A 27900-nucleotide genomic window follows, 5' to 3' on the forward strand; every position below is an offset into this window, starting at 1 on the left:
CAGATGAACACACAGCAGCAAATTTAAAGAGGCCCGTTGCAACAGGTCTTAAAACAAAATGAATGCTGACTGCAGGCTTAGAGTGTAAATGCTGAGTAAAGCAGAGTGAAAATGAAAGTAAGAATTTCTTAATATTTTTAACATTTTGTAGTACATTCCAATYCCAAGCATACTGCTTGCAAAACACATCCTGCATATGGATTTTATCATCTTAATCTGTATTCATTGGGTGTTAAAAGTTTAGTCATACTTCATTTATCCACAGMACTAGGCAAGGTGCCTTGTCTATTGATTCTGCTACCGCTACTGGCTTGGTTAATGCAGATATTTGAAACTGCGCTCAACTTGCAGGGTAAATGACTGTTGTTGTTTTATTGATCAACACATCAGCCATGACACATAAAATTCTTCAATTCCTGACATGGAAAAGGAGAGCACAAATTCTGCCATTCAAGCCAACAAAGCTGGTACCTCAGGTCGTTCTGAAGTCCAGCTTTTTTTTTCTGTGATTAAATTCTTTTTCTCTTCTTAAATTAGAAAAATCCTGGTATTTTATGCTACTTAGAATCTGCACACAACCAGCATAACATCAAAGGAGAGAAGCAGTGATGCTAATTGTTTAAATATTGATTCAAAAATCAGACTTTATAGAAATGTCCAAAAGGCTCTGTTTACACTGATGAAGTACACATTAATCATGAAGGCCAAATGGCATTCCAGGTTGTTTTAGAAGTCGTAAGACTRGACATGATTGAAATGTATTTTGTTAGGTTTTTAATACAACAAATACTGCTTGCTTTGTCTCCAGTTTCAGGTTCAGCATGTTTTATGCCTGTTACTGTCTTTATTTCAAGGAGATTATTTTGGAATTATGTATGTTTAAAGCAGTAATGCATTCAGTAATAAYGAATGTATGCACTTCTTTAACAGCTGGCTAAGCTATTTTGATTTTTAGAATGATTGTAATTTACAAGGCTTAAATGAAAYAAAAAATGTTTAGTTTAAGATGATGACTCTCTTGGAATTGCATAATATATGTCTTATTGCAGATATTCTCTTTTTTCAGATGTTTGAATTTGAGTCTAGAAAGTTTGAGTCTAGAAAATTTTGTATAAAAGGCATGCAAATGCAAATATTTTTTCTATGAGAGCTCTTCAACGTCTGTTGAGGGGCAACTCTATTTCCAGGTCAATATCATTTGTRCATTTTACTTCTTCAGGGCAAGTTAGCCTAAAGTGTAGAAGACTCTGCAGCCAAATTTTCTACGGATGTGTAAATTGGGCAGTGCTGTATATTTGCTTAATATTAGGAATGCTAATTTATTGCAAAGATACTGTATTGTCTGATACACAGGAATGAKAACTGTAATGCTCAGTGACTGCATGCATTTAGTGCTATTTATAMATTCATCTGTGTTAGAAAGAACTTTAGATTGCTTGTCACAGTCCATTATAAAAGGTTCTTGTGACCTCCTCTGAAAAAAGTTTTCTTGCAAGGTTTTAGCTTCAGCAGGAGAAGCAGGTTTTTTTTTTTGTTGCACCTATTTCTATTGAATCTTGCCATGATAAAGGTCAAGTGTTTCCACTTCTTTTGTCTGTTTACATAAGCAGCAAAATGTTGTCCCCATACCACCCTCTTTCTGGTATCCTGTGCCACATCCTCAAAAAGCTTTCATAGTAAACATCCCAAAGATTTTGGCTCAGATTACACTRGAACCACCTGGCAGTAGCAAGCCTCTGTTAGGAGCAGACTGGGGAAAGGAGAGAAATGGGCAAGAAAGAAGGCAAGACCATCCAGGCTCTGCCTGGATCTGGCCTCAGGATCTCTTTCTGCCTCATGATCTCTTTCTGCCTCAGGATCTCTTTCTCATAGTACATTATCACAAAGTTTGGCTCAGCTGGATTTGCCCCATTGAACTCTTCTGATCCATTAATGGTCCATTCAGCCAACCTTTCTACTCTTACAGAAACTGCAGACATTTGGTACATTCTTGTTCCAGTGTGAAATGAACAGGATGACCAAATGTGTCAGCTAGCAAATCTCTGTGGATGCAATATTTGGCATTTAGGATGCCAGAGTACTTCCTGCCCTGAGTGCTCTGAGTGTGTGGGATCAGACCAGCAATATTTAGGTCTGCAGACCCCAGACAGGATGAGAGGGAGAGAACTGCAGCAATTGCCAAGTAGTGTAATTTAAAAGTACCTTAAAGGAAAGATGCAGAAGGAAGGAAATAAACTTTGAATTATGTGAGTTGAAAGCTGAGAGTGTTCTAGAGTGAAGACAATCTGTGAACTCTTTGTCCWTGCCCTTTATCACCTGCTTGCCCAACTTTTTCAACTTGCATAAATAAGAGCTCTACTGGGGAAATAAAGCAAACACCTCTTTACTGAAAGTGCTTAATTTTGAAACGTACTTTTAGTCTTTCTGCCCTGAAGAAGTAACATTTTTAGATTTCAAAAGGCCATTGTAAGGTATTAAGTGTTTTGCAGTACAACTGGAAACTACCCCAGAAATTTCAAACCACGTTATCTAAAGTGATAAGCGCTCCTTTYTACTGCTTTATCAGAAGSACACATCATGAGATGTTCAGGTTGCCCTRAATTTCACAGAGATTTACATTTCTTACTGGCCTAATCCAGAGCTTTAAAGGCATCATGTAAATACTTGGTTCATTGTCACAGCTGGAATGAAGGTTACCTGCACATGGTCCCTGGAACAGGATCAGCATTGACAGGAAGTTGAAATGGTGTAAAAAAACCATTTCCAGCCCAAATCTGAGGAGTACTGAATTCTSTGTGTGGCTTAGCCATTTCAAAAGCACTGAGAGTGTAGTAATTTTTAAATTAATGACAAACACTTAATTCCTACCCCCTGACAGCAGTAAGATGTAGTAACTTAATCTGAGGGGGTCACCTTGAAACACAAAGACTCTTATGTAATGCAGCAGTTCCGTGCAGAACCACCTCGTCCTGTGCATGAATCAGAGGTCACAGTTGCCTTCCCATCCCTGCCACACACATCAGAGGGCAGATGGATGTGTCTTAGGGCCTCATCTCTTTCCTTTAGCATGACTAGTGAGGCATGAGCATGAGGATCAGACTTTTGCATCTCTGGCCATCATTCCTGCTCTGTCACTGTGCCCACTCCCTTCCTTGTAGGCTGGCAGAGGGCACTGGCACTCCTGTGCCACCTAAGTTAGGTGATGCCAAACTGTTCAAGCACTTCCAGGTGAAGAAATGGGATCAGATAGCTTTTCCATGATCCTCCAATCTGACAGACAGCCTTCCAGAAAAGTCTGCCTACCTTTATTCCTGAAATGTACCATCTTTACAAAAATCACTCACTTGGACATKATATGAGCAGTTTTAATTGTTCCACTGGCAATCAAGAAATCTAGATAAAAGCTAGTAAGCTAGACAGGCTCTTTGGAAACGCAGATATCGCTGAACTTAGAAAGCTGCAGCGTTTCAAACACTCCGAATAAAAATGTTTCAGGATCTTTTCCATAACCATGAAAAGTCCATGAGCCACTTGCATTATGTTGTGAGTAAGTTGTAGCCACAGGCCTGGGCCTCAAAGTTGTAATTCACTTCTCAAAGTTCTGGTATCTCGGTCTGAGTTTCTATGTTGCAAGTAAGGGTGCAGCATAAATTCCTGTGCATGAACTGTGAAGGCAGACATCATGAGTATAATTATAAATTCAGGATATGTGAACAAAGTAGTTTAAAAATGTGAGAATGCTGACTGGCACATGTTCTGTGTGGGCATAAACATGGCAACAGCACATGTAARTAAAGACATTGGAATATCTGCATTTTTAGCTATGTCCTCTCACAATTCCTGCTTTCCACATTGGGTAGTGCTAGCACGTTATTGTAATTTCCTTCTATTCCCAGTGGCATTACATGGTAATGCAGTAATGAGGAAAAAGAAAATCCTGTGTAGACACAGATGGGGAGAGAAATATCAGAACTCTACATTAATCAGCAGAATTTGGAAAGCTTCCCGATACAACAAAAAGTGAACTCTGGCCTTTCAAGAGCTCACAGATAAAACACTCTGCATACTTGGTGGATTTACGATAAAGAAATGGTTATGTTGAAATAATGTAACTATACATGTTCAAGTAGCATTACTAACTTACTAATATTCTGAAATGCTGYGTGCAAAGTGCAGCCTTTCGAAATACTGTGAGACCACAGGATCTAAAGASCATGAGGAAACTTACTGTCCATGCTTTTAATTTGCTTTCTACAAGCATCCTTTCTATTGCTTAAGGGTCTGTAAACATAAAGGCCTGAATTGCATAGAGTAGGGTCAGCTCTTTCCAAATTATAGTTTTACAACCTGTAAGGCAGCCAGTAAACTTATTTGAGGATGTCTGTGGTAGAGAAGGGATTGGGTTTTATTAATGCCCATAATTGTCACTTCTTTATAGCAACAAGTACAATTATTTACAGCAGAAGGGTCAATTTCTGTTTCATTGAGGGAACAGTGCAGTAATTGCTTATGCTATAAAARTGCTGTAATTCTTCTTTGTTATGCAGTACAACTTGTCCTTGGGTTTTTTACTGTGACTTGAGCTAGAATTTATGGTACCTGTTGCCTGGACATGTGTGGTGCAGCTTCACATGTCCCGTTGGCTTGTTAAAAACTTCCATGGTCCTTTTACTGTGACTTCTCACATAGTCCCTGGGTAAAATGAATATTGATCCTTGACTTCCTTAGTACTAATTTGTGTCACTGAGAACCCAGCACATAATGATATCTGTCATAGCAATTAATATAAATTAATCCATAATAAATTATGCAAGCTAGAGCAATTCAAGAATAAAAGAGAAGGTAGATTATTCCRTATCTCTGAAGAGATTAATTTTCATTTTCATAACTCACTAATACTTTCTCACAGACTTTGCTTGTAATTAACAACTTAAAAATTGCTGCACTGTAAGGAGGCTCTGCTCTTTTTTTTTTTTTTTAACCTTCTTCTACATGTTGTCCTTAAGTAGGTTGCAGTGGAGACCATATCTTTGCTAAATTCCTAATGATAGTCTTCTCTATATTGCTTAGCCCTCATTTTGACAGCATGATAGTCAGTTCAGCTAGCCTAGTTCTTTGCTGAGATCCTTTGGAGCAYTGGGTTTTTCCAGCCTCCCTCATGAAGGCTGAAGTCCAGCAACAATTCAACCAGTGAATCATAAGCTCTTGGAACTCACACCTGTTTTGCTGGCTCTGGACTGCCAACTTCAGTCAGAATTGATAAAACATGTTTTTCTTAAATCTGCTTACRGAAATGAACAGCTCGACTCTTGAGTATGCAAGGAACAGAAAAGGGCCATTTTTTCATGATCCCTCTCAGAGGAATGGCTGCTCAGTGCTCAAATTAATATACTTGAGCTCAGACTTTAGRTGTGCATATTTACCAGTGAAATTTGTATGTTGTGTACCATTCTCTTGTACTGAGGCCAACTGGCTACAATCAGGCCATATTCATCCTGCAGAGCTTCCCAGGCACTCGGACTCCTTAGAGATTGCCATATGGGAACAGGCCCTGATTCATGTCTAGGAATTTTGGGRAGARTGGCTGKCTGGGACCTTTCCAGTGATTTAACWGGGAAAACARTGTTGCATATATAGCTTAGATGGATTTTAAGCAGCTTGGTATTAGCAAATCTGAGCTGACAGATTGTTCTCAAGTATTGCTATGTTTTCAGTAGAGCAGTAGATACCTCGTAACTAGAAGTCCAAAATTCCTGAAGCCCCTCTTAGGCAAGTAAGAGAACTAAAGTCCATGTTCTTTCCTCATTGGACTTTCAATGTGTTATAATTAAGATGGTATTTAAATAAAAACAGAAATAAAGGACAGAATAACAGTAGTCTCCATTTGATTAAACAGGTTTCTTCATGTATGCTCTCCTAGCTCTCTGATTTTTCTTGTATTTTTGTTTTCATGCTAGGCCAACCTCAGCAGGAGACCACAGTAATGCTGTACWGATGATTGGGGTGTGGGAGCAGCATGGTRAAAGCCTCTCAGGTTGAAAACAGTRTTTAAYCCCAGCCTCYRGYTTCTGCAGACCTGCTAGAGTTGTTAGATTTTTGTGGAAAAAATCTATTATGACTGTCACATCTCTCAGAAGAGAGCTCAGGCTTTTGTATCTTACGCAGATGTAGACCCGTACAGTAAAGCCCCAAATAAAGTGCCCTTTAGGTCTTTAAATGTAAGCATCTRCTTCTGGCTAAGATTAGGAAGATCTGGGGCAGTGATCATCCCATAGACACAGTATAAGCAGTACAATCCTACCTTCATGTCAGAGTAGCCCTCTGGAGTTGTAAAGAGAGATGTTTCTCCCACTGAGTGTGTAAGGGGCTCAAATTATTTCTTTCTGGATGCTTCCCTTGAGAGAAGGAGGTGTTTAATGTAGGGACCATAATGAAAGAATTGTGACCATCACTGGAAATTATCTTCATTGCMTGATTTTTGAAGGAGTACTCAGCTCAAACATACCCAAGTTCAAATGCAGAGCAACCAGAACACTCCTTGCAAATGTAAGAAAGAGATGCTGTTGCTCTGTAAGACTGAAGTATGCCAGGAATTTGTTTTCATTTTACTGTGGAGGGATTGAAGGGGGAGTGTGTGAGCCAGCTGTCCTTCCCTCAGTGGTCGTTGAACAGGATTATGTGGGGATGTACTTGGTGGAGATGTTTTAAAGTAATTCTCTTATGGTGTTGCTCAGTTAGCTGTGTGTCAGTTTGTAGCCACAGTGCTGAGTGACCCATTCGAAATTCCTGTCAAACTCTGGTTAGGAATTGTCAGGCACATAGAACCCATTGCTGTCTGTGGGAGCTTTCACTGTTGACCTTAATCTCTGTTGTGTATGTGCACTTCCCATATCCTTGTCCATGCGAAAATAGATTCTCCACTGTAGCTTATCATCTTGCCTAATTACTTTTGTGTTTGTAGAGGTTGGAATCGCATCAGTATTTTTACTCTCATGTTCTAGATGCCCAAGTGAGGTGTTCCAGGCAAAAAGTATGGTGTCACTTCTGGTCTTCATTCACTCATTTCAATAAATGAGCGCCCAAGTSAGGTCATACTGGAAGCCCTGTCTGCTTGGACCATGTTGGTGCTGAAGCCTTGGGAATGTTGCACATCAGTCTTTCTGTTCTCCAGCTGTGCCATATGCCTTATATTTCCTGTGGTTCTCAAGATTCAGTYCCTTTTCTTGCATAAGTATTTAAATTAACTATGTATTTTAAGTGGTTCTTAAGAGCTCTGAAACAGAGGCTGTGATATAAGTACACATTCACTGTGCTGTACAGTGAAATACTGAATTATCAACTGAGAGGTGACCCRTTGACATTCTGCCTGTTTTGTTTATAGATCTGAAATATAAATATAACACATTATAATCCATTTGACAGTAATCCTGCCTGCAGCATTGGATTGGAATGTTGCACAGAAAATATTGAATAGCCCTCAGGATGAGGCGCAAAATTTGCATTTTATGAGCTAATAACAAGGACACATTTTATAAGATAGAGGCTCATTTTTTKAAATAACAGAGGAGAAGAATGTGTGGATGGCTTACAGTGTGCCTGTGAATTGTCAAAACACAGCACGACTGTGAAAAAGGCAAATGGTTGTACTCAGCAGGTGGGGTTCCAGCAAAGGTGACAAGCTATGAACAYTGGGAGTACCTCATGTGAACTCTTGTGCCTTGTTCTGATCTACCAGGAAATACCAATTTGCTGGCACCACAGCAGTGGAGTGTTTTGGCGTAAATGATCAGGGAAAAACTGTTTTCCACATGGGGGAACCAAGAGAACTRGACTTGTTTTAGCTAGCCAGTTAAGGCCAAGAGAAGAAATGGTTATTTTCTAAAAATGCATCCGAGGAATAAACTTCAGAAGGCAAGGAGACCAGTTTCAGTTCAGAGAGAGCATTTGTATAAACAGGTCAAATATAAATTTGCTACCCAATGGTGAATTGAAAGCAGGTGTATATGCCTGTCGGGAAGGTGCTGCTAGTTAAAGTCAAACAGCACTTTAGTACGTTTTTGAGTTTTTTATATGTGACAACCCCCAAAAGAGCACAGATTTTTGTCAGAGATTCTCATGTGGATCAGAGTTGTCTGAGTGACAAGGAGCAAAAATTCAACAGGGTTTTTGTAATAATTTAGGTTGCAACACAGTAGTAATCAGTACCGCTTTAATTGCCTTTTCTAAGGATTCTGAGTGGTGCATTTTCATATTGCCATTGACCTTAAGATATTTTCTTCAGTATTGTGCATTTTGAACAAGTTCRTATGAGGCCTTTATTCACTAGCAAACACTGAATGGCTACATTTAGAAAGGTTCTGTTTCTAATACTTTAATGTATGGCAGGAGGACTGCGGTTTCCAGAGCAAAGTAATTTGGGGCAATTCCTGGCTCTCAATATAAATAATAGTTGATTGAATCATTCCACATGTACTAAAGAGTTTTGATCACTCATTGCAAGCAAACGGGTAAATGCTTTTCTTTGATACTAAGTAATGTTAAAAGAAACAAAAGGATAAAGAGTGCTACATGGAAAGAGGAAGAAAAGCTATAGATGCACTCCAAGGGAARCATTCCCCACACTTGATGCTGAAGGAGTATTCACTTTAGTGAATATTAACATGAAAACTTTCTGTTATGCTGTTCGTTTAAGTAGGAAAGGAAATCACTGGCATTTACAGCAGGCATCATGACTCTAAAGCATTGCTAAGTAAAAGCTAATCTGCTCAACTGGATTACATTAAATGACACAAAGAAACATTAGAGTCACTTACTGGGCTCTACAACTGAAAGCAGCAACTCTTTAGTCAGGAGCAGCATAAATGCCTCAGCCTAAAACAGCCTCAGAGAGCGGTAGGATAGACGTGTGAGGCGTTACAAAAATGTTGAATTTAGGGAGAAAGTACCATGGGGAAATCAGAAGAGGACAGATGAATTAACTGGATTCTCACATCTAGAGTTGAAGCTGTTTTCAAGATTAGCCTYGTAGGGTAGTAGAAGCTCAGGGCCAAAATCTCATCTGTATTTAACAGTTGAGCTAATCCTGAACTGTGCAGAATCTTTTATCTACAGCCAGATTTCCTGTGGGAAGAGCTGTACAATGTCATGCTGCCAAGGTTTCTATGCCACCTAATCCTACCAGAGTCATTCCCAGTGCAGGGAGGAGGAAGAGTTATACCTTCACTGACAGAATAGAAGGTCAGCCTCGTATTTATTCACAGAAGTCCCGAAAAACTGGGGACGATGCCACAAAAACTGACTTGTTTTCTRTGTCTGCCTGCATTATTCTGCACTGCTGATTAAAGTGCCCTGCAGAGCCTTTTTGAAGGGAAGAAAGAATGAAAATGAACACAGTAATCTCCGTTTCCAAATTGCTGGACCGGAACCCACYGCATTTAAGTTGTGGAAAGAGATGATAGCATTGAGAGGCGAGAATTCTGTTGTGGTTATTTTTGCTGTGGTCTTGCTCTCCTCCAGCAGAGCCAGCAGGAGAAAATATGCCTGTGCTTTGGGTGCTTAAGTGATAACGCTGGCTTCTGTAGTTGCAGCTGAAGCACAGGCACGTGCTACTTTCCACCAATTTTCCCATGAAAACAAAGCATCTGGCAGGAGAAAATGGACAAATGAGACGACATCTTGACAGATTCTAGTGGATCTGTTTGAGCTAGTCTCTCTGTACTCCACGTTGTATCCCCTCATTGAAAAGATTAAAAACTTCATATCTGCTGTGAGTGCTTTAATGAGCAGTAAACAGTTCTCAAGCTTTGAATCAGAAAACCTGTTGAAATTGGCTTGTGTATTCAGTCAGCTGCCTCAGCAAATATTTTTCTTCATGTGCTGTACACAAACCAGCAGATTGCAGAGCATCCTTAAATAAAGGGAGAAAATAAGCATTCTCCCTCTACTTATAAACTGCTCATTTTAATACATCTATTTTCTTAATTCCCCAGCTCAGTTCAGTAGTGAATTTCCAGGGCACAGCTTTGTAGAAGAGGTAGGATATGTTTAGTGTTAACAGTGTTATTAATCCATTAGCTGATCTCCTGCTCCAAAACCTACGTCATAATTTCTGTGTAATATCCAGGTTCCTTGATCAGTTTACATGTGCATATTAATTTACATTCAGAAATACAAGCTCTGCAAGTGAGTACAGTTTTACATGTGGACATTGATGTATTTGCAGAATGTCCACATCTCGTGGACACTCTTCAGGACACAGTTACAGCATTGCAGTAGTCTATTGTTCATTAGAAAATATTGAAGTCGAATATCACTTACTTGTAGTCAGGTTTTCTTAATAGAACTATTTTTTTTAATTTATAAAACCCTGAAGACACTGCAACATATGTCCAGATGTTATTGTTGTGATTTTAAATCCGTAAACTATTTGTTTTTCTTGCCTTTTGCAAACTGCATTTTCTGGAAGCTTGTGGAGARCAGAATGAAAACCACTGCTCTATGAGGCAGCATCACACATAATATAATAAATTAAGAGTTGAATGTAAGAGACTGAGCAATAGTGTATCTTCATCATTTATGTATGGATTTAGATCTGAGGGAATGTTCCTGTTCCTTAAGGACATCACATTATTTCTCAAGGTATTTTTTTCATTACTCTTATCATTTAACTTTGTGTGGTTACTGATCTTCTTCATGGCTATTGAGGAGGAAATCTCTTATTTGCAAGTGGCCCTGGATTTCTTTGAAAGTGGAAATTAGTCAGGCAGGTTTTTGCATAAAGACAGCTACTTATTTTTGTTGCTCAATTCCTTTAAATTCCAGTAGARTATTTTATTGTATTATATCCGTCTACCCTGAAGATTGTAGAATGAAAACAACATTGTATAGTATTTGTCAAAAACAGATGCTTGAATCTCAAAATTATTTAGTGGAAATGACCTAAGACATTCATCCCATGTAGACTTAAAGAGCTAGGGTTGTTTCCATTAGGTGCGAATTTGCCTTCCTGTTTTCTTGAGAATCCAAGTAAATTGGTCATTCAGACCTTGCTAGATCTATTTTTTATATATTTTGTGAACACTGGGTAACTGCATTGTGTCATGTTCTATAATAAGAAAAATACCTAGTTTATTTCTTCTTTGCAGGCTGCCTCACATAGCAGGATGGAACCCGGTGGAATCTGATGGTTTGGGTGCCATCAACAGCTTTGCTGGAGCTGAAAAGTGTGTTGTAATGAATCTTTGCATTCCAGTCAYAAGCAATCTTGAAGCAATAAACTCTCTTAGAGTACCAGAAAGTCAGGCATAGACTTTCAGAAATGGTATTTCTGATTSTGATAAAATGGGCTGTGTGATCTCACAGGTTGTCACATATTGGTTTGCATGTGTTCGGACTCCTGGAATTTTGTTTTGTTTCTTCCTCATTGTCAGTATCACTGTGGATCAACATTTTCTTTCTCTGTGACAGACTGAAAAGAAAGGATCAGTCAGCCCAGACATGACTTTCCATTTTGATTATTTCCTTCAGATCCTCTCTAACTTCATTCTGTTTTAGACTAAGTTATTTTAGACAGTTTTGCTTTCATTAATTTCTTTTGAACTGTGACAAGACTTTACTCCTTTTTCCATGTTTTCCTGTTGTTCTATAAATTGGCCTTGGCAACCTGAAAACTGGTGAATTAAATGGTGTAATATTGGCTTATAAAAGCACTTTGCTTGCTGTACCAAGATACTTTTATCTCATACTTATGAACTTACTGTTTTTCTGTGTTCTTTTTTAAAAAGAAATTAAGCAAAGAACATAAAGCTGATTAAGAAGCTTTGAAATGGTCTTTGGATTGTTCCAAGTATCATAAATGTAAATTCATTGAAAGTCTGTTTTCTGGCTTGGTACCAAAATACATTGCCATAGTTTCAGCAAAAATTGTTGAAATAGAAAACAATGTTAATAGAGAACACAGTTCYTCAGACAATGAGAAACTTATTTTCTGATCTAATGGCACATTTTAGCCTGCAGTAATAGATAAGATTTCTCAGTTCTTATGATTCRCTACTAAGCATAGGATTTCAAGGTCATATTATTTGATTTGGACTAACTTTGGATCACAATTGTGCTTGTTTGCAATCTGGTCACATTCTAGTAAGTCTTTGGTAATGCATCTGACTTCACACTCGGGTAAATCAAACAGATGAACGAAAATGTTTGTATTAAGAAATCTTAAAATAACTTATATTCCACTGCTGGTATTTTTTGAAAAACAAACAAACAAAAAAGAGGCTTTCTAAGATGGTATAACCACATCTGCTACAGTTTGATTCTGAGAAACTTGCAATCTGACTGAAATGAAGACTTCTAGAAGAAACTACTAATTCTTGCTGTTATGTAAGGTGATCATTTTGCATACYATATATGATATCTAACCTTTAATTACAATTGCTGTGTCCTCGTGCTTGTTACAAATTTCTAATTACTACATTCCAGTGACATCAAAGGGAAGTATACTCAGATRAAGAAATCTTTAAATTAGTTAAGTAAAAAAAATTGGCAGCAAAAAATCTTTCATCTTGACCTAATTTACTTGAAATTCTATGCCTGATGTGAAGATTAATAACAGGTGGCCTTTTAGGGAGCACTCRGCTTGAGTCTAATGTTCTAGTTGTTCTTTTATTATCCCAAACATCTATAACTAAAGGATTTTTTCACCGTGCCCTTTGTTCACAATATGGGACTGTAATTGAGTTCATATTTCTCACCCAACCTTTCAGCTGTAATTAATATTTTATTATATCAGATTTTATCACTAAATAGCCTAGCAGCAGGGTATTGAGCCACACGCACGCTCCCACACACGCATACACACACAAAAGCCATAGTGACTTATTGATGCCAAGCAAGTTCCATGTAATGAGTTATGGTTGAGAGAATACAAAATTCATCCATGGTACCCAGCTAATATTCCAAAGCAATTTAGAACTGATCTTATCTTGATCAAACCAGGACAAAGAGAAATTAAAGTTACAAGACTGAAATATTCCAATGTTGTGTTATTTTATCAGACATGGCATCTAATAAGAATGGTCTGTGCAAGACCAGCTATTAACWGTTTTCATTATTTTATTTTTATGAGCAAGACCAGTTTAGGTCATACGCTTTTTGTACTAGGAAGTACACACTGTCCTCTGAGCTCTGTAAGCACAAACACCTCCACAGCATGACAAATGTAAAAATCTGAACATCTAAGTTGATTTKCTCTTTGTCCTTTAAACTGGAATAAATCAAAATTATTTCCTTCCACAACACTGCATGCCAAGGGGATGGTGGGTGTTATTCTAACCTATTCTCATGGAAATAAGGTGTTTTTAATACAAATTTTGAAAGATGGAGTAAGTCTTGTCATATAAATATCTGTAAACAAGATTGGAGAGAAGTGTTTCATAAACCTAGATAACTTTGATGATCAGTGGTTTTCATTATAAAAGCTTYCCACATAACTTGTGACTGACTGGTATTCCTGTTCTCAGCAGGATTTTACACAGAAGTCTCCTTCCCCCTCTGCCTCTCCCTTGCTCTCTCTCCCTTTTTTCCTCTGCATCCGTCTCCACCTCCCTCTCATCCTTTTCATCCTTTCCTCATTGCTTTGAATATGTGATTGCTGGAAAAAAGTACTCAAATTAAGAACAGATGACTATCAGGATAGTTTGCAGCATGCTCTRTACTTGAAATGGTTTATTCATTGTTTGATAACAGCAGAAATAGACTCTTGAAACCTGTACCTGCAACTTTTTTTTTTTTTTAATTATTTGTTAGTACACATCAAAGTCACTTGGATAATGAGTAGACCCTTCTTTCCCAATCAAGAGTTCTGTTGCAGAGATGAAGAGTATCTCAGCCTCCTCACATGGCCAGGAGACGAGCTGTAGTGTGTTTCTGGCTACAGAAAAGTGGTCTTACTCTGGTGGGAAAGATGGCCTGGAAGATCCAGCCCTGAGGCTCAATGCAGATGAGAACACAGTTTTATTTCTGGTGGGGATAGGATAATCTGTTTAGCTCTTCTGCAAGTCAATATGTTCTGCTGTCTCCATTCATATATCTAAAGTTAAAATAAATGGAAATAGCCTTTTCCAGTCTAAAGAAAAAGAGGGGAAGATCTAGGTGTGATTGAACAACTTGGCAATGGTGAGGAGTRCTGTAATAAGCATCTATATGTATAGGTCACTCTCTGAAAATTATTTATTTCTTTTTGACTCAGCTTTTCTGTGTTCACTGCCAGAAGATCTCAGAATAGTGGCTTTATGGACTGTTTTGTGGCATTAGTAACTTCACAATCTGTCTGTGGTTTGCATTCATTTTAAAGGCAAGTTCTTAGAAGACTATAAAGTAGGAAGCATCCCTGTTTTGTACTGCTCGGTAATGAAGTTGGTCTCAAAGCCCTGGAGGATCTGAAGTTTTAGGTTAGTTCAGTTCAGACCAGCATCATTTAAGTTAGTGATATTGCTGCTTGGGTTTAAATTAAGAGCATAAAGCCTTGTGGAGTGAGATCAATAGTATCTGGTTCCTAGAGGGTCTGAGTCATTACTCAGTAGGAATAAAACTTTTCACTGCTAAAATGAAGAAAGGGAGTACTCYTGGCTTCTGTGTGCTATATTACATGTCCAAGATCAGAATTAAACTTTCTGAAACATAAATAAGCTAAAGTTTACTTTACCCCTGATTTTTTCCTGGTTTCCTAAGAAAAAAGTCCTAAATATCATCATGTTCATCCACCCATATGTTCATTTGTATTAATGAGGGAAGGAAGGACAGGTYCTCTTGGAAATTTTCAAGCAGTAGTCTGAAAGTTGCATAAATAGTAAGTTTCTCAGATTAGCATCTGAAGGATAGGCTGTKTTAGAGTGTGAGTTAATTAATTTCATTTGGTTTGTCAGCAGAGAGCTCCAGTTGGCATACCTGTCGAGCCAGTGTGTAGCCCAGGAGCAGCCACAGCACGTCTTTCCTCTTTTCCAGCCAGTGTTTGGGAGATGCTAAAAGGAGCTGAGCGTACTGAGGGTGGGAGCTGAGTACCATAGATACRTGGAATAGAGATGGGATTATGGCTTGTTCTTGGGTGCACATTCTGGATTTCTTGCAGTAAAAGTTGCAGTGTCTTAGTCTATTTATAAGGCTTTGAAGCATCTGTTTCAGATGGCCTTCAAAAAAACCTGATACCTGATCAGTGTAAATGTCCCATTAACATGAAAGAGATGTCAGCAGAGRTGTTTTGTTGCTGCCAAAAAGTTAAGGGTGACATACCTGTCAAAAAGACAGGTTTACCAGAGTTATTTATGGAAGAAGCCAAATATCGATTGATAGTGCAATTAAAAAAAATACTCAATCGATCATAGTGAGTGTAAAGAGATCTTGTAGGCATTCTCGGATAACAATTCCCCCCTCTAATCTTATGAAAGTATATAATATGATTTCACAGCTCTATCATGAAATAAAGTAATTTTGTAAGTTATGTACAGTTTGTTTGTAAAGGGTACTTGATTTCCTAATATGGCTATGAAATCAAACACCTTTTACAAACATACTACTTACTGCAAGGTGTTAAAAATGCTTTGTTTAAAGTGTATCTATATTACATAGACTTTATTTTATCTTTCCTACTAATACTTTTTATTTTCACTTCTTATTTATGAAACAGGATAATACGTCAAGCTGTTTTCAGCACATTATCAGTTCATTTTCTTCTTTTCTAAATTCCTACATTGTAGTCTTTCGTATTCTTGAATATTTCAGTCTTTTCCTAGTTTTGTTTTGTCTTTCTCTTTGTTTTTCTTTCTCTTTCCATATGCACAATTGCTTACATGCAAAAAAAACCCAGCTAAAAATGTGTCCTTGCCGTCTCCGTTCGAATTTTTTTTTTTTTCTGGGAAAAAAACCTCAGCTATTTTTTTTTTTGAAATAAGGGAAAAACATTGCCAAATCTGGTGCCCTTCTTAGCTTGTCACTTGCAGCCTGTATTTAGCAGGTAGATCTCGTTGATACACTGTGGAATGCATTAGGGGAGCTCTGTAGTCAAAGATACTCTCTCATCCAGCAAACACACCTTTATTAGCTGAAAAAAATGATGAATATAGAGCTAAATGCTCTCTTGTATTATGTTACTTACACCTGTACAAAACGATTTTGAAGTCCTTGTGAAACAGCACTGTTTTAAGTACATTTAATTTTATTTACATTTTGTACTCACTTTGTTCTATGCAGGTGTACAGACTATGTACAAAATTTATGTATTTTCTTGATATTTTTGAATGTCAAAAAAAGCAGCTAAATACGTAAAACAATATTAAGTATGAAGAGTACAAGGCCCAGTAAAGTTATAAGTGTTTCAGAAAAATTATGTTTGTGATCCTAGGGCTTTTTTGTGACCTGCAATACTTTAGAATATTTCCTTTTTTTTCAGCAGAAGATACAATACTTAAAAACTTCCCCTCCAAAATAACAAAGAGATGTATATGGTTACCTTTATAGAAGAAAAAGAAAGGTAGAATTATGTGGTTATTTCTCTAAGTATGCGAAGTTGCTAATACATTGTGTYTCAGCAAATTGATCGTATCAATATAGAGAAGTACTCAGACCCTGGGAGAGGAGGGGTGGGTGAACTCTTATTTGATTACAGAATTTCAGGTGTGAAAATGTACATAACAGTTGTGAAGGCATAGTGGCATCCTGTCATCTTTGTGATCCTGTTCGTSGTAATTGTGACAGTCACACTTGTAGGCCAGTGCAGCTGGATCACTCCCAAGTCATAGTTGGGCACCAGTATTTAAATAATTAGAAATAATTWACCATGGGGCAGTATAACCAGGGAGAAAAAAAAATAACGTAAGCAATGTTTATCAAGGGTTAGGTAGGTTGGGAGAGTTGGGAAAAGTTTTGATTCCTTTGTGTGTTCACAAATCTCAGTTAACAACAGAGCAGTCTCTTGTGCCACAATTATTGTTAACATTATGTCTAACCACCACTTATATATGTGTTGGGCAAATGGTTCTTATAAATTYTAATATCCTGTTTCAATAGTAAACTAATACTTCTTTTCAATAAGTAGGTTAGCATATGTATTGAATTMATTGATTTTTTGCAGAGGATGGATAAGACAGTGTTAAAACTGCRGTCCATCAGCAGGCTATATGTTGTTTAACCAAGTACAGACTATCTGCTGCTGCCTACAGGTTGGAGATCTTTATTGTCCTGCTAAATAACAAAGTATTGCAAACTGAAATACTTTAAAGATTTTTTTACTCTCTCTCTCTTTCTCTACTAACAAAACAAAACTATATTTTGGATTGCCATTTGTGATAACTGAATCCAAAGGCAGAAATATTTCAGAAGTGTTTTRTGAATGGTGTGTGACTGCCTGCAGTTACAAGGCTGAAGGTCTGTTGTACGCTGTCTGCCTCAGACAGATGTGGTTAGGTCCTCTGAAACAATGAATCTGAGTACTAGGAGATAAGGCAATAAGTTAAACACCCAGTGTCATAAGGACTAGGTGGCCACTGGGAAGTGGAAGGAGCGTGCATCATTGTCTCCTTTTCCTTGCAGATTTTCTTAGGGGATTTTTTTGAGCCTAAGCTCTGATATATCCCATAAATCCTAGGGAGTCCAGATTTGCAAAAGAAAAATGTATTATTTCTTCTGTATCTGGAAAATGAATTTAAATGTATTATGAACATATGATGGTCAATTAATTACCACTTTTGGAGCCTATCTGTCTCTTCTGCAATTAAGATATTATGTAGCAAATGTTTTCCTTCTCAAATGAATTGAACCTGTTATATCCTCCCCTGGTGACTGTCCTTGGAGGAAAGAACAAGGAAAATGTCTTTGACTTCCACTGTAATGCTTTCCATTAGAAAAATTGTCAGGATTTCCTGTATAAAACCATAGGAATGCCAAGGAGAGGTTTGCTCGGATGTATTTTTCCCAGAAAATCTCCTTTGTAAATGCTGACTTTTAAGTCTTTGAGACTGTCCATACAAAAGAGTTGGGCAGACACAAAGCAGCTTAGGAGTTTTACATTAAAAACCAGATACTGTTCCCCAGTGGACTTGGGTCTGTGAAGATAAAGCCTATTATGACACCTGAGAGTTTACATTTGGCAGTATCTCTGGGGACTGAACCTAAGCTGTCTTATCTCCTCCTTTACAGCCGTTTAGGTATTTCTGCTGTGATTGATCTGAGAAACAGGGCTTCTTGCATGACAATGGAGGTGCTGTATAATATTAGTCTCTCGTGTTCACTTCAGGTCCAGTTCCAAAAGATTCCTTGAATTTGATTTTCCCCCATGGGCTGGCAATTTCAGATGCCAGTAATAGTATTTCCTGAGAATGAAGTCAGGTTCTGCCTTGGAGAATCTAACCAGACTTATCTCCTGACCTGCAAAGCTAGTAAATAAAGCCAGGTGTGAAAGTAGAATCATTCCATTTGAGTTTGAACAAGCTGCTAGCACGAAGTGTTTTATTTACTTAGCACCTTTCGCGTGTTTGTGAAGCAGCAACTGTTCCGCAGAGTTAGAAACCTGCCAAAGATTGTGGAGCTTTTGTTTGCATGGAATCTCCTGGCTTCAAGTAAGGATGCAAACAAAACGTTAGAAGGATTTAAGATTCCTGTCAGTGCAAAAAGATATGAATATTTCAGGTTCTCTTTGCTCACCCAAAGAAACAGTCAATACACCTCTAATACTGGTGCGTCAAGTGCTTAAATGGGRACCATTAAAGAATTGTGATGACTTATSTTTTGTGTGAATKYTATTTGCAGCATTGCCTARATCACTTTTYCCCCCTGTATAAATTACATATTAAYRTATTATTTAAAAAKATAWATGTTGCCATTGTTGTTGGCATTGGTACAGCAACATCAGTGTAGAGGTTTTGCTTAGTSTGTTCATTTTTCTTCACTCTAAGTYCTAGATTTTCATATCTGAACATTATGTTCCTACAAGGGTTTTTTTTTAAGCTTCTTCACCTTTTTTTAGAAGTTATAGTAGGCAGTGCTGTATTGTGCATCAAACCCRGAAAATTTTTGATCTCCCAAATAAAAAGTGCTTGAAATAGAGGGGCTTCCTTGAAGAGTCTTCTCCATCATTAGCAGGTACACTCATTTGTCCTGCTGCTAATCAAAATCTCCCTGGTTTTATTCCTAGTTCACAGCTGAACCATGTGTGCTTCCCTCTTTGATAAAACATGCARAATTTTACCATGGTCAGAGGGACAGGACTGCTATTCAGCTGGTTCTCTGGCTTCAGACCTGTATTGGAAATGACTGCACAMAGAGTATATTTCATTCATTATATATGAGTTGTTGCTAGAACTTCTGAYCCTCTGGCAAAGCCTGTGTAGCTATGATGGTGAGACACCTGATAAATCAGGGGTTGATTATCCCCTTTGTTTAATCCACCTATAATAAATATACAGGCTCTTGTGCAGTAGGAGGAGAGTTAGTGGCAATTTCTTGTAACCTTTTCCTATTTGCCTGCTAAGCATAAATTATTAATTCCTGTCCTTTAAAGAATAATCTCTCTTCCATTTCAAGGTACATTACACAGGTGTAATTACATATAATTTCTAGTACTGTCAAATTTGAGGTTATAGGATGAATTACARGAATTTGATACAATATAAGGGCACAAAGAAATAGATAAATATCTCCAGTGTTAATCCATATAAATATGCTATGACCATGTCAGAGACAACTGATAACAAAGATGAAGTTATGTTGCATATTACATAGGAAAAACTGTCTAAAGGCTGTATTTTTTCAAAAAACAATGTTAGGCAGTAAACTTGCATAACACATGATGAGCAAAGATATATGAAGTTTTAGATGCAAAACATGAACAAAACAATTGATATATTTTAAAAGTCTTAATGGCASTATGAGAGAARAAGAATTTTCAGGGTCTACAGAASTTTTGCTGAAACTRTGGGGACCCTATAGACTRTTATGGTTGGAGCAGTCAAGTTCTTCATGGACATGGAACTGAGATAGCAGGGTGGGTTTGGGTTTCTTAATTTTGCCCTTAGTTAAACTGGTATTTTAGTAGAAGAATGCAGTAAAGTGATTCTAGCATGCAGATAAGTAGGATCATGGGAAGGAGTAACTGAAATAATGGTAAATACGTAGATTAAGGGTTATTGTGTTGTTTGATTCTGTAAGCTTTAAAACAAAGCAAGCATGCAAGTCAAAATACAGAAATAGATCTATAAAAAGCACTGGTTCTGTGTTTATAATAAAGCATGAACTTACTGCAGTGAGCAGAAAACTCCAAATTAGGCTCAAGAATGTCACTTTAACTGCCTACAAAGGCAGTAGCCCAGCAGTTTACACAGCTGATCAGGGCATTTTTAGTGGACCTTAAGAGCTTTGCAGGCTTTGAACATTTCCTAGGGAAAAAAAACACTTTTTTCAAGGGTAATAAGAAAGAAGAATTTGAAGAGGTTTTAAAGAGTTGAAGCAGRCCAGATGGAATAAGAAAATTTCTTGTTCTCGTTTTACAACTGGAGGCCCATAATATTTAATTGACTTGCCTAGGATCACACAGAGCAGTTGTATTAAGACTCGAAAATAAATTCAGGTAATTTTTGTCTATATTCAGTTCCTTAGGCCTTCTCCCTTCTGTAAAATGAATTTTAAAAATTTCTGTAATGCCTCAGTTATGTCAAGCATCAAGACTGTTTTGGAGAGATGAAATAGAGCTGACATTTCAATAATGAAGTAATCAAGCTTGTTTTCCCTTTGTTTGTAATTTGGAATTACTTTTGGTGGCGGTGTAATTGTAGATTTCTAAGTTTCAATTAATAAATGCCTAGATTGTACATGTTAAGGACTGCTGTATGAAAAATTCTGAAGTCCATGCTTGTGTCCAATAGCTCCATCTTGGAAAGTTATTTTGTAACTTTGAATGAGACTTTCTCGATGCAACMGCGAACTTCAGTCTGTATCAAAATAAATTTTGTATTTAATTTCCAAGGCATTGAAATTCTATAGTAGAGCTATATAATGTGAATTATACTTAAATTACATTTCTTTCCTTCAGAAAGATCAGTCTAAATGCTGCTGATAGCCGATATGCTTTTGGCACCTTTCACTGTAGTGTAGAACTTATTTTCTGGATTACAGATAGGAAGACTTTTTTCTCTGTAAGGTAGAAGCGTGGAAAAGGAATAATTCAACTTCAGACAAGCTGGAAATCTGACTAATACATAAGAGGAATAATAGAGTCGTGGTGCAGTGCTAGCTCAATTCACTAAGCTTGAACCCTTTTCAGAGTAGACAGTCCAGCTGTTACATATTAAATAGAGCAATATTAATGGTAAGAAGTAGAGAAAGTGTTTGGATTATAATTRTAATTGAGGTAATTTTGTGCAATTCATTAGCAAGATGATCTCATTTGTACAAATGTAAAAAGTATTGCTGGTAAAATTCYGTCAGGTTTCCATTGACCCAGGTACTCATAATGTGTTAATTTATAGCCRAGAAACAGCAGTGTGTGGAAATTGGCCAGCAGATAGGATTTAGTTATTTTTCATTAGCACTTGGACTTTGATGAAGGGGAACAGAAAAGAGTTGTTTGACCTTTCAGTGCTTAAATTATTAAAGAGCAAATAGATTTGAGGTCTAGATGCTTACAAATCTAATTTGTCTTGTGGAGTAAGGATTAAAAGACATTTTGATTTTGAAATTGCTCCAGTCAACTGATTTTTTTCTTTAAGTATCTGAAAATGAGTAGATGGCAGACATTTAAAACAYACAATGAGTAGTGCATGTAGTATAACTAAACATGGATTTATCATAGGAAAAGGAGTACTTTAATGACAGATTTGTTTCTAAAATGTCTRCAGTCTTTAGTTATAATCACTAAGAGAGTCCTCATTTCAGCCAGTTCTGAAACAGGTCATATTATCTCATCTGGTCTGAAGTCATTGTTATATTCAGTCCTGATGCAAGAAAGAAGTAACTTAGTTTACTGTCCGTCATGCTTTAGTGAAACTGAGGGATCCCTATATTTGCTGTAGTATTAGGCAAGCRTATTAAGCTTCACTACCTTGCAAGAATAAATGTTTACTTCACCTTTTGCATTTTTTTCCCAATATGCTATTGAATTTTGCAAATGGTATTTATTTTAGATTCACTGCAAATTCATACTTAGAGGAGGAAACATGCTGTCTTCCAAGTAGCTTGGAATCCCGGTTATAAGCAACTCTTACTTTGTTCAAAGAAATTAATTGTGAAAATCATGTGAAAAATTGATTTGTAAGAGAAAAACAAGATTGTARTGTAGATATTATGTGGCTAGTTTTTTAGAAATGAGTTCTCACAGGATAAAAGAAAGATTGCTGTGGATTGACCTTCATTTACTACTCAGCATGGAATTAMTCAACTAACGAAAATCTTTCTGCTTGATATGACAACTTTGTTGCACAGAGCTGCAAAATGTACAGGCAGAGGCCTTCAAGTGAGCCCTCCAGGCATTTCTGTCTCCTTGGCTGTACTAAATTTATGCTGGTTAGATTTCTGCATGAATTTCAGCATCAGATTAAAACATTTAAATTTGGGTGTCCACTTCTAGTCAGTGGAGCCTGGGAAGCAATTAGGTTGACCCAAAAGCMGACACCTTCTTTCTGCTCAGTTCTCTGAGAACTTCAGATGCGTAGACCTCTTCATGAAGGGAGATAGGTTTAAGTGTGTTAACATTAAACTGAAGCTCCACCATGCTGAAAGTCTGAATCAGGCAGAAGAAGAGATGTTTATTTGTTCTCAGTGTTAATCTTCAGGGCATTTTTGTGAGCAAATAGGTGCAGCATCTCTTACTGGAGATGCTAGATCTTAAAAACATAGCCATCAGGGTCTGTGGCRCATGATCAGTGAGTCTGGTTAAAAAAAATAGTAAGATGATCAAGAGAACTGGTGTTTTCTTCATCTTGGTAATACTTAGCTATGAAGACTCTGCAGATATAAAATTGTGGTGTCATAGAATCATAGAATGRTTGGGTGTTTTAAATATCATCTAGTCCAACCCCCTGATATGGACAAGGGACTCCTTCCCTGGACCAGGTTGCTTGAAGCACCATCCATCCCGTCATTGGACAGTTCATCTCTTCATTTCTCAACCAGATTTGCCTCCAGAAGGGGAGTAGCCATAGCTGTGCAGGGATATGACTGAGCCAATAAACCCTGTTGGCTCCAGACTGACGTGGTCCTACAGAAGCTCAGCCCTGTAGTTTGGGCAGAATCTTCTGTAAACATAATCCTCTACCTACAGATGACAGAACAGTAACATATCATAAGACTCCATGGATATTTCACCTTTAAGAAATTTACCCTACCCAGAAATYGTTGGTTTTTATGAACTGTCAACTTGAAAAATTATAAATCGTTGCAGAATGTAGATAATACACAAAAATGTGGACACATTGCTACTTGGACATCAATTATCTAGACTGACTTGCTTACTGGGATTCAAGATTCCAGGAGACAAATACTGATTAAGAATCACTGCTCCCCTGCGAAGCAGTAAACTTGTGAGCCAGTCCTCTTTAGAGACATGGACTTCCCACATCACAAATTTAAAAGCACTGACTCAGTCTTTTACAGCAACTGCAARGGTATAATGATTACAGTGTTTGCATATACAGCAGAAATTGCAATTTCTTTGTTCCTGTTGGAATGTCCATGGCACCTTTACAGTGGAGAGGGATGGACGGTTCTCTGTAGGTCCCAGTACAGCAAAGACTGCAARTTCAAACTGACTTGCTTTGCAGAATGCAGAAACTTAAAAATAYGGTTATCCAAAAGGTGTGTAAAAGTGCTTTGCTGAGTGATAATAACTTCCATGGAAAAGTGTTTTATAGTTGCTCAGCAATAGTCTATATGCCACTGAAATTTGACTTCGTGCTTTTACAGTTATAATGTCAACAGTTAAGCAAATACTTGTCCCTGTCTCTTTGTAATTTGCATCTTCATTTTTATTTTAGCACTAATTTCATTTAATTTAGGTAAGTTAAACAGGTTTGAGAGGRGAATCTTAGCTTTATGCTTACTTTGGTGAACAAAATACTACCTAATTCCACATTTTAGCACAGACTAACCATGCTTTTTCTGAACAAGAGTTTGAAAAAGAAAATGTTCTGTGCATTCACTGTATGAAAATCTGTGGCTGTTTTCCAAAACAAAAAAAAATTGAAAGCATGAATCTATTACACAAACTCACACACCTGAATATTCAATAACATTTTCTTCCTGTGTTCTTTGCTCTTAACGGTTCTTTTTTTCCAGTAAATACTGGTGTGCAGTTAGGATTTTRGAATGGTTTGACTGCCCAAGTCTTAAAATAACCACTGTTTCTTTTGTTCTTTCTCACTCTCAGTGTCTATCAAATCGTTGTTGAAGAAGAGCGCCCACGGAGGACCAAAAAGACAACTGAAATCCTAAAGTGCTACCCAGTGCCCATTCATTTCCAGAATGCCTCACTCTTGAATTCCCAGTATTACTTTGCTGCAGAGATTCCAGCCAATGGTTTACAAGTTGCTCAGCCTTTTACTATTGGTGATAACAAAACCTACAGTGGTTTCTGGAATACTCCTCTTCTTCCTCATAAGAGCTACAGCATCTATTTTCAAGCTGCTAGCAGAGCCAATGGGGTAAGTCTGGCAACAGGCATGATTTTATACAGTGTCTGTGTGGTACATAAATGATTGGCATCAACTAGCAGGATGCCCAATTTAGTTGCTAATGAGAAAATGAAGTAACCGTGAAATTTAACACACTGAGTTTAGAAAATAGCAGTTTTCCTAACACAATATTGCTTAATGATTAAAGGTTACAGGAAAGAGGAGGGGAAAACCACACATTTTGTCAGTATCGAGCAGGCAAAGTAGTATATGTTACCATTCTGTCTTATTAGCTAAAAGCTGTCCAATGACTGTGTTTGGCTGGCTTTTTTTTTCTTTTTGTTTGTTTTTGTTTTCTTGCTTTGAACAGGAAAACGTTGTGRTTTCTTTTATTAAGTTTAAGCCAAACTTGATTGTGGATTTTAGCACATCTGTCTTGGTGTGTCCAGTCCTGTTACMTTAGTTTGTAACATCTTAATCTCCCTTTTTCTCATTTGGTTCTCATTGAACTAGAAACCACTCTTTTTTTGTCCCTTTCTGCAAACAAAGTAAAAGAAAAAAGAAAAGTAAGTAGATGAAACTGAAATGAAAAGTGTGTGAAAAGATCTACACAGGTCATGTTTCATCAGACTAATTCTTCCTGGAATTGTTTTTCATTTCCTGGACAGACCTACCCAGAGCCCTTCAATTCCTGATAAGCTTTGGCTGTCTGTGCTGACAGCCTGGAAATGTTTTCTGCCAGAAACCATAATGATCCCTTATTCACAGTGCACCRACAGTGCAGAAATGTGAAACACCATTGATTATTTTTTCTTTCTAAAATTGTCTAACATGATGCCTCAAACTATACTTCCTGTAAGAAAAAGAAAAATCTCCCAAGGTCATTATGTTGCCACAGTTAAGAAGCTGAACACTTGCCTGTGCTTTTGTGAATATCTTTCACATTTTCTACTTTTAGAGGAATCTTCAGTGAAATGTTTATGTACCGTACCTGAGCAGGGATTGTCCATATTATGAATTCACTTTGGAGTTGGCTAATGAGCAGTTAAATATGGAATGAGGCACAATCTTCTCTGGCATTTTATTAGCACTTTTAAGAATAGAATCATGGATGACTTCCTTTGTKTAGAAACACAAGRTTTGACCTTTTTCCTCTTTATTTGACACAGGAAACTAAAATTGACTGCGTCAGGGTAGCCACGAAAGGTATGTTTGTATTATGTCATGTATTCTGTACTTCAGCTGGTTGACCTTCCCCTCACATGGGTCTYTGCAAACTTCCAGAAGTATTTATATTGCTAAAACACATCACTAAACAGATAAGAGAATTTTCWTAGAATCATTTACATCCCTAGCTGMGATTTAGGAGATTTGTTTGTTTGTTTGTTTTTAATCATAAATGTATTAATTACTTTTAGTTGTCTACTTGAACACAGGATTTTAAAAATATATTCTGTGGGTTTTTATATGATCTCATAATAAATATTTTGTACATGTATATATTAGTAGATTTGTACGATGGCCAGTTGCAGAATACATACTAGCTGCTTATATATCCATAGTGAAAAATTCCCCTTTACTTGTAAGCAATTACCTTAACTTAATTGCTGTGTAAAAGAGAAGCGGAGAAATCATGTTCTTCGTTTAATGGTACAGATCAGCTATATTTATTCGACTGTCAGCATGTGATACTACCATTTGTAAGACAAATTTGTATAATTGAGACAGTACTGGCTATAGGTTTTGTCCCCAAACCAGGAAAGATAAACATGCTGCTGGTCTRTTTATCTTTGGGGGCTAGATCTGTCTGTGGTTATCTTTCTAGTCTMGCCTTTTTAGTACCTCTAGCTGGTGACAACTCAAAAGCCTGAAAAGGAAGTGATGGAATAGTACAGTTACTTGGAGATTGTAATAGAAGAACAGGAAAGAATGTGCTTCTGTGAGTCAGGACAGGAAATATCACCTGGCAGTCTGGGCACCTGGCAAGAGCATAAAACTKCTTCATCCCTTGCCACTGCACCTTGCAGGAGATCATGCTTGTCTCAGTGACTGTTCCTGATTCCACTATGATTTCCTTTACATGTAGGCYTCACAATTCCATCACCACCTCTGAGTCTAAATGAGTTGGATGAGAATCTCGTTATTTAAAAGGAACAGAAATGTTAGCATCGAGTTGCCCCTGTTGAAAATTTGGATACTTCCTAATGTGACAAATACATTTTTATGCCTCTTTGAACTGATTCCTGGCTTCTTTTCCAAACCAAAGGAAGTAATTTTACTTTCAATTTACTAACTGACTGCTTACTAAACCGTAGAAAYCTTTCAAATATCTGAACTCATCCCAAAGTTAATATAGATGAGAGATTAATTTCAGATGCAGGTGAAATGCTGTATTGTTTTCAAGCAGCTTCAGAGATATCAGAAGTAAACTATGTTATGTCAGAAATCATAATAGATGATTAGAGGAATGGATTTTAAAATATTTGAAGATCTGTATTYCTAGTCAGTCATGGATATTCAAGTATTTAAATTACTTGACTGACTGAAAATTTTTATTCTCTTGTTTGAGAAGTGAGGGTAACTTTGTGGCTTGGAGTAGCTCCCATAGCAACAAGCTACTTCGAGCAAACCCATTTGGCAATGGAGATATGAGAAAYGCAGCCTTTATTTTAAACAAATCTCCCTACATTTCTGTTTTGGAAGCATGTTTCAGTTTTTTTCATAATAAAATAATGTGAGAGGTTGTTGTGAAGACTTTGAAACCAGAGGTATCCTTGATGGCATTTGTAGTCCCTGGTGCAAAAGTTTATTGGGGGGCTACAGTAAAGCACTGATTTCCATGATTTTAAAATGAAYGCTTGTATTATATTTTTAATCTGTATTAATTAAAAAAAATTAAATTGAGACCATGGCATTTTAATATGGTATTCATAATAGGTGTCTGTACAGAGGTACTCCCTTTAGATATAATAGAGATACTTAGGGGAAAAGCAGAATTCTGTGCCCTCTTTGGATCTCCCACATTTGGGTTGGAAAAAAAATCACAAAAATGCTCCATGTCTGTAGAATGGAAGTCACTGTACCTGCACTGGGACAAGACATAAAATTGTCCTCCCYTTGTGTTCAGCCCCTGCAAACAGCTCAGTACAGCGTTCATGTTGTCTGTACCTCCATTAGCAAAGGCTGCTCTAACCACTGTCAGATTTCTTAGAGACTYGCACCATTTTCCACTGATCTTTGTGACCACAGT

The 27900-nt window shown here is 37.3% G+C and overlaps 1 protein-coding gene across 3 annotated transcripts in view; it reads left to right on the forward strand.

Annotated features, from left to right (window-relative positions):
- Nucleotides 1-27900, forward strand: part of PTPRM (protein tyrosine phosphatase receptor type M) — a 342158-nt gene that overhangs the window by 139563 nt on the left and 174695 nt on the right. For all 3 annotated transcript variants that reach the window (XM_057382477.1, XM_057382478.1, XM_057382481.1), the window contains exons 11-12: nucleotides 24407-24680; nucleotides 25820-25856. In XM_057382477.1, the coding sequence (XP_057238460.1) occupies nucleotides 24407-24680; nucleotides 25820-25856 (311 nt within the window). The remainder of the gene's footprint in view (nucleotides 1-24406; nucleotides 24681-25819; nucleotides 25857-27900) is intronic.

Source organism: Malurus melanocephalus, unplaced genomic scaffold, assembly GCF_030028575.1.
Source record: "Malurus melanocephalus ecotype Western Australia unplaced genomic scaffold, MMel_1.1 scaffold_568, whole genome shotgun sequence".
NCBI classification, from domain to species: Eukaryota; Metazoa; Chordata; class Aves; order Passeriformes; family Maluridae; genus Malurus; species Malurus melanocephalus.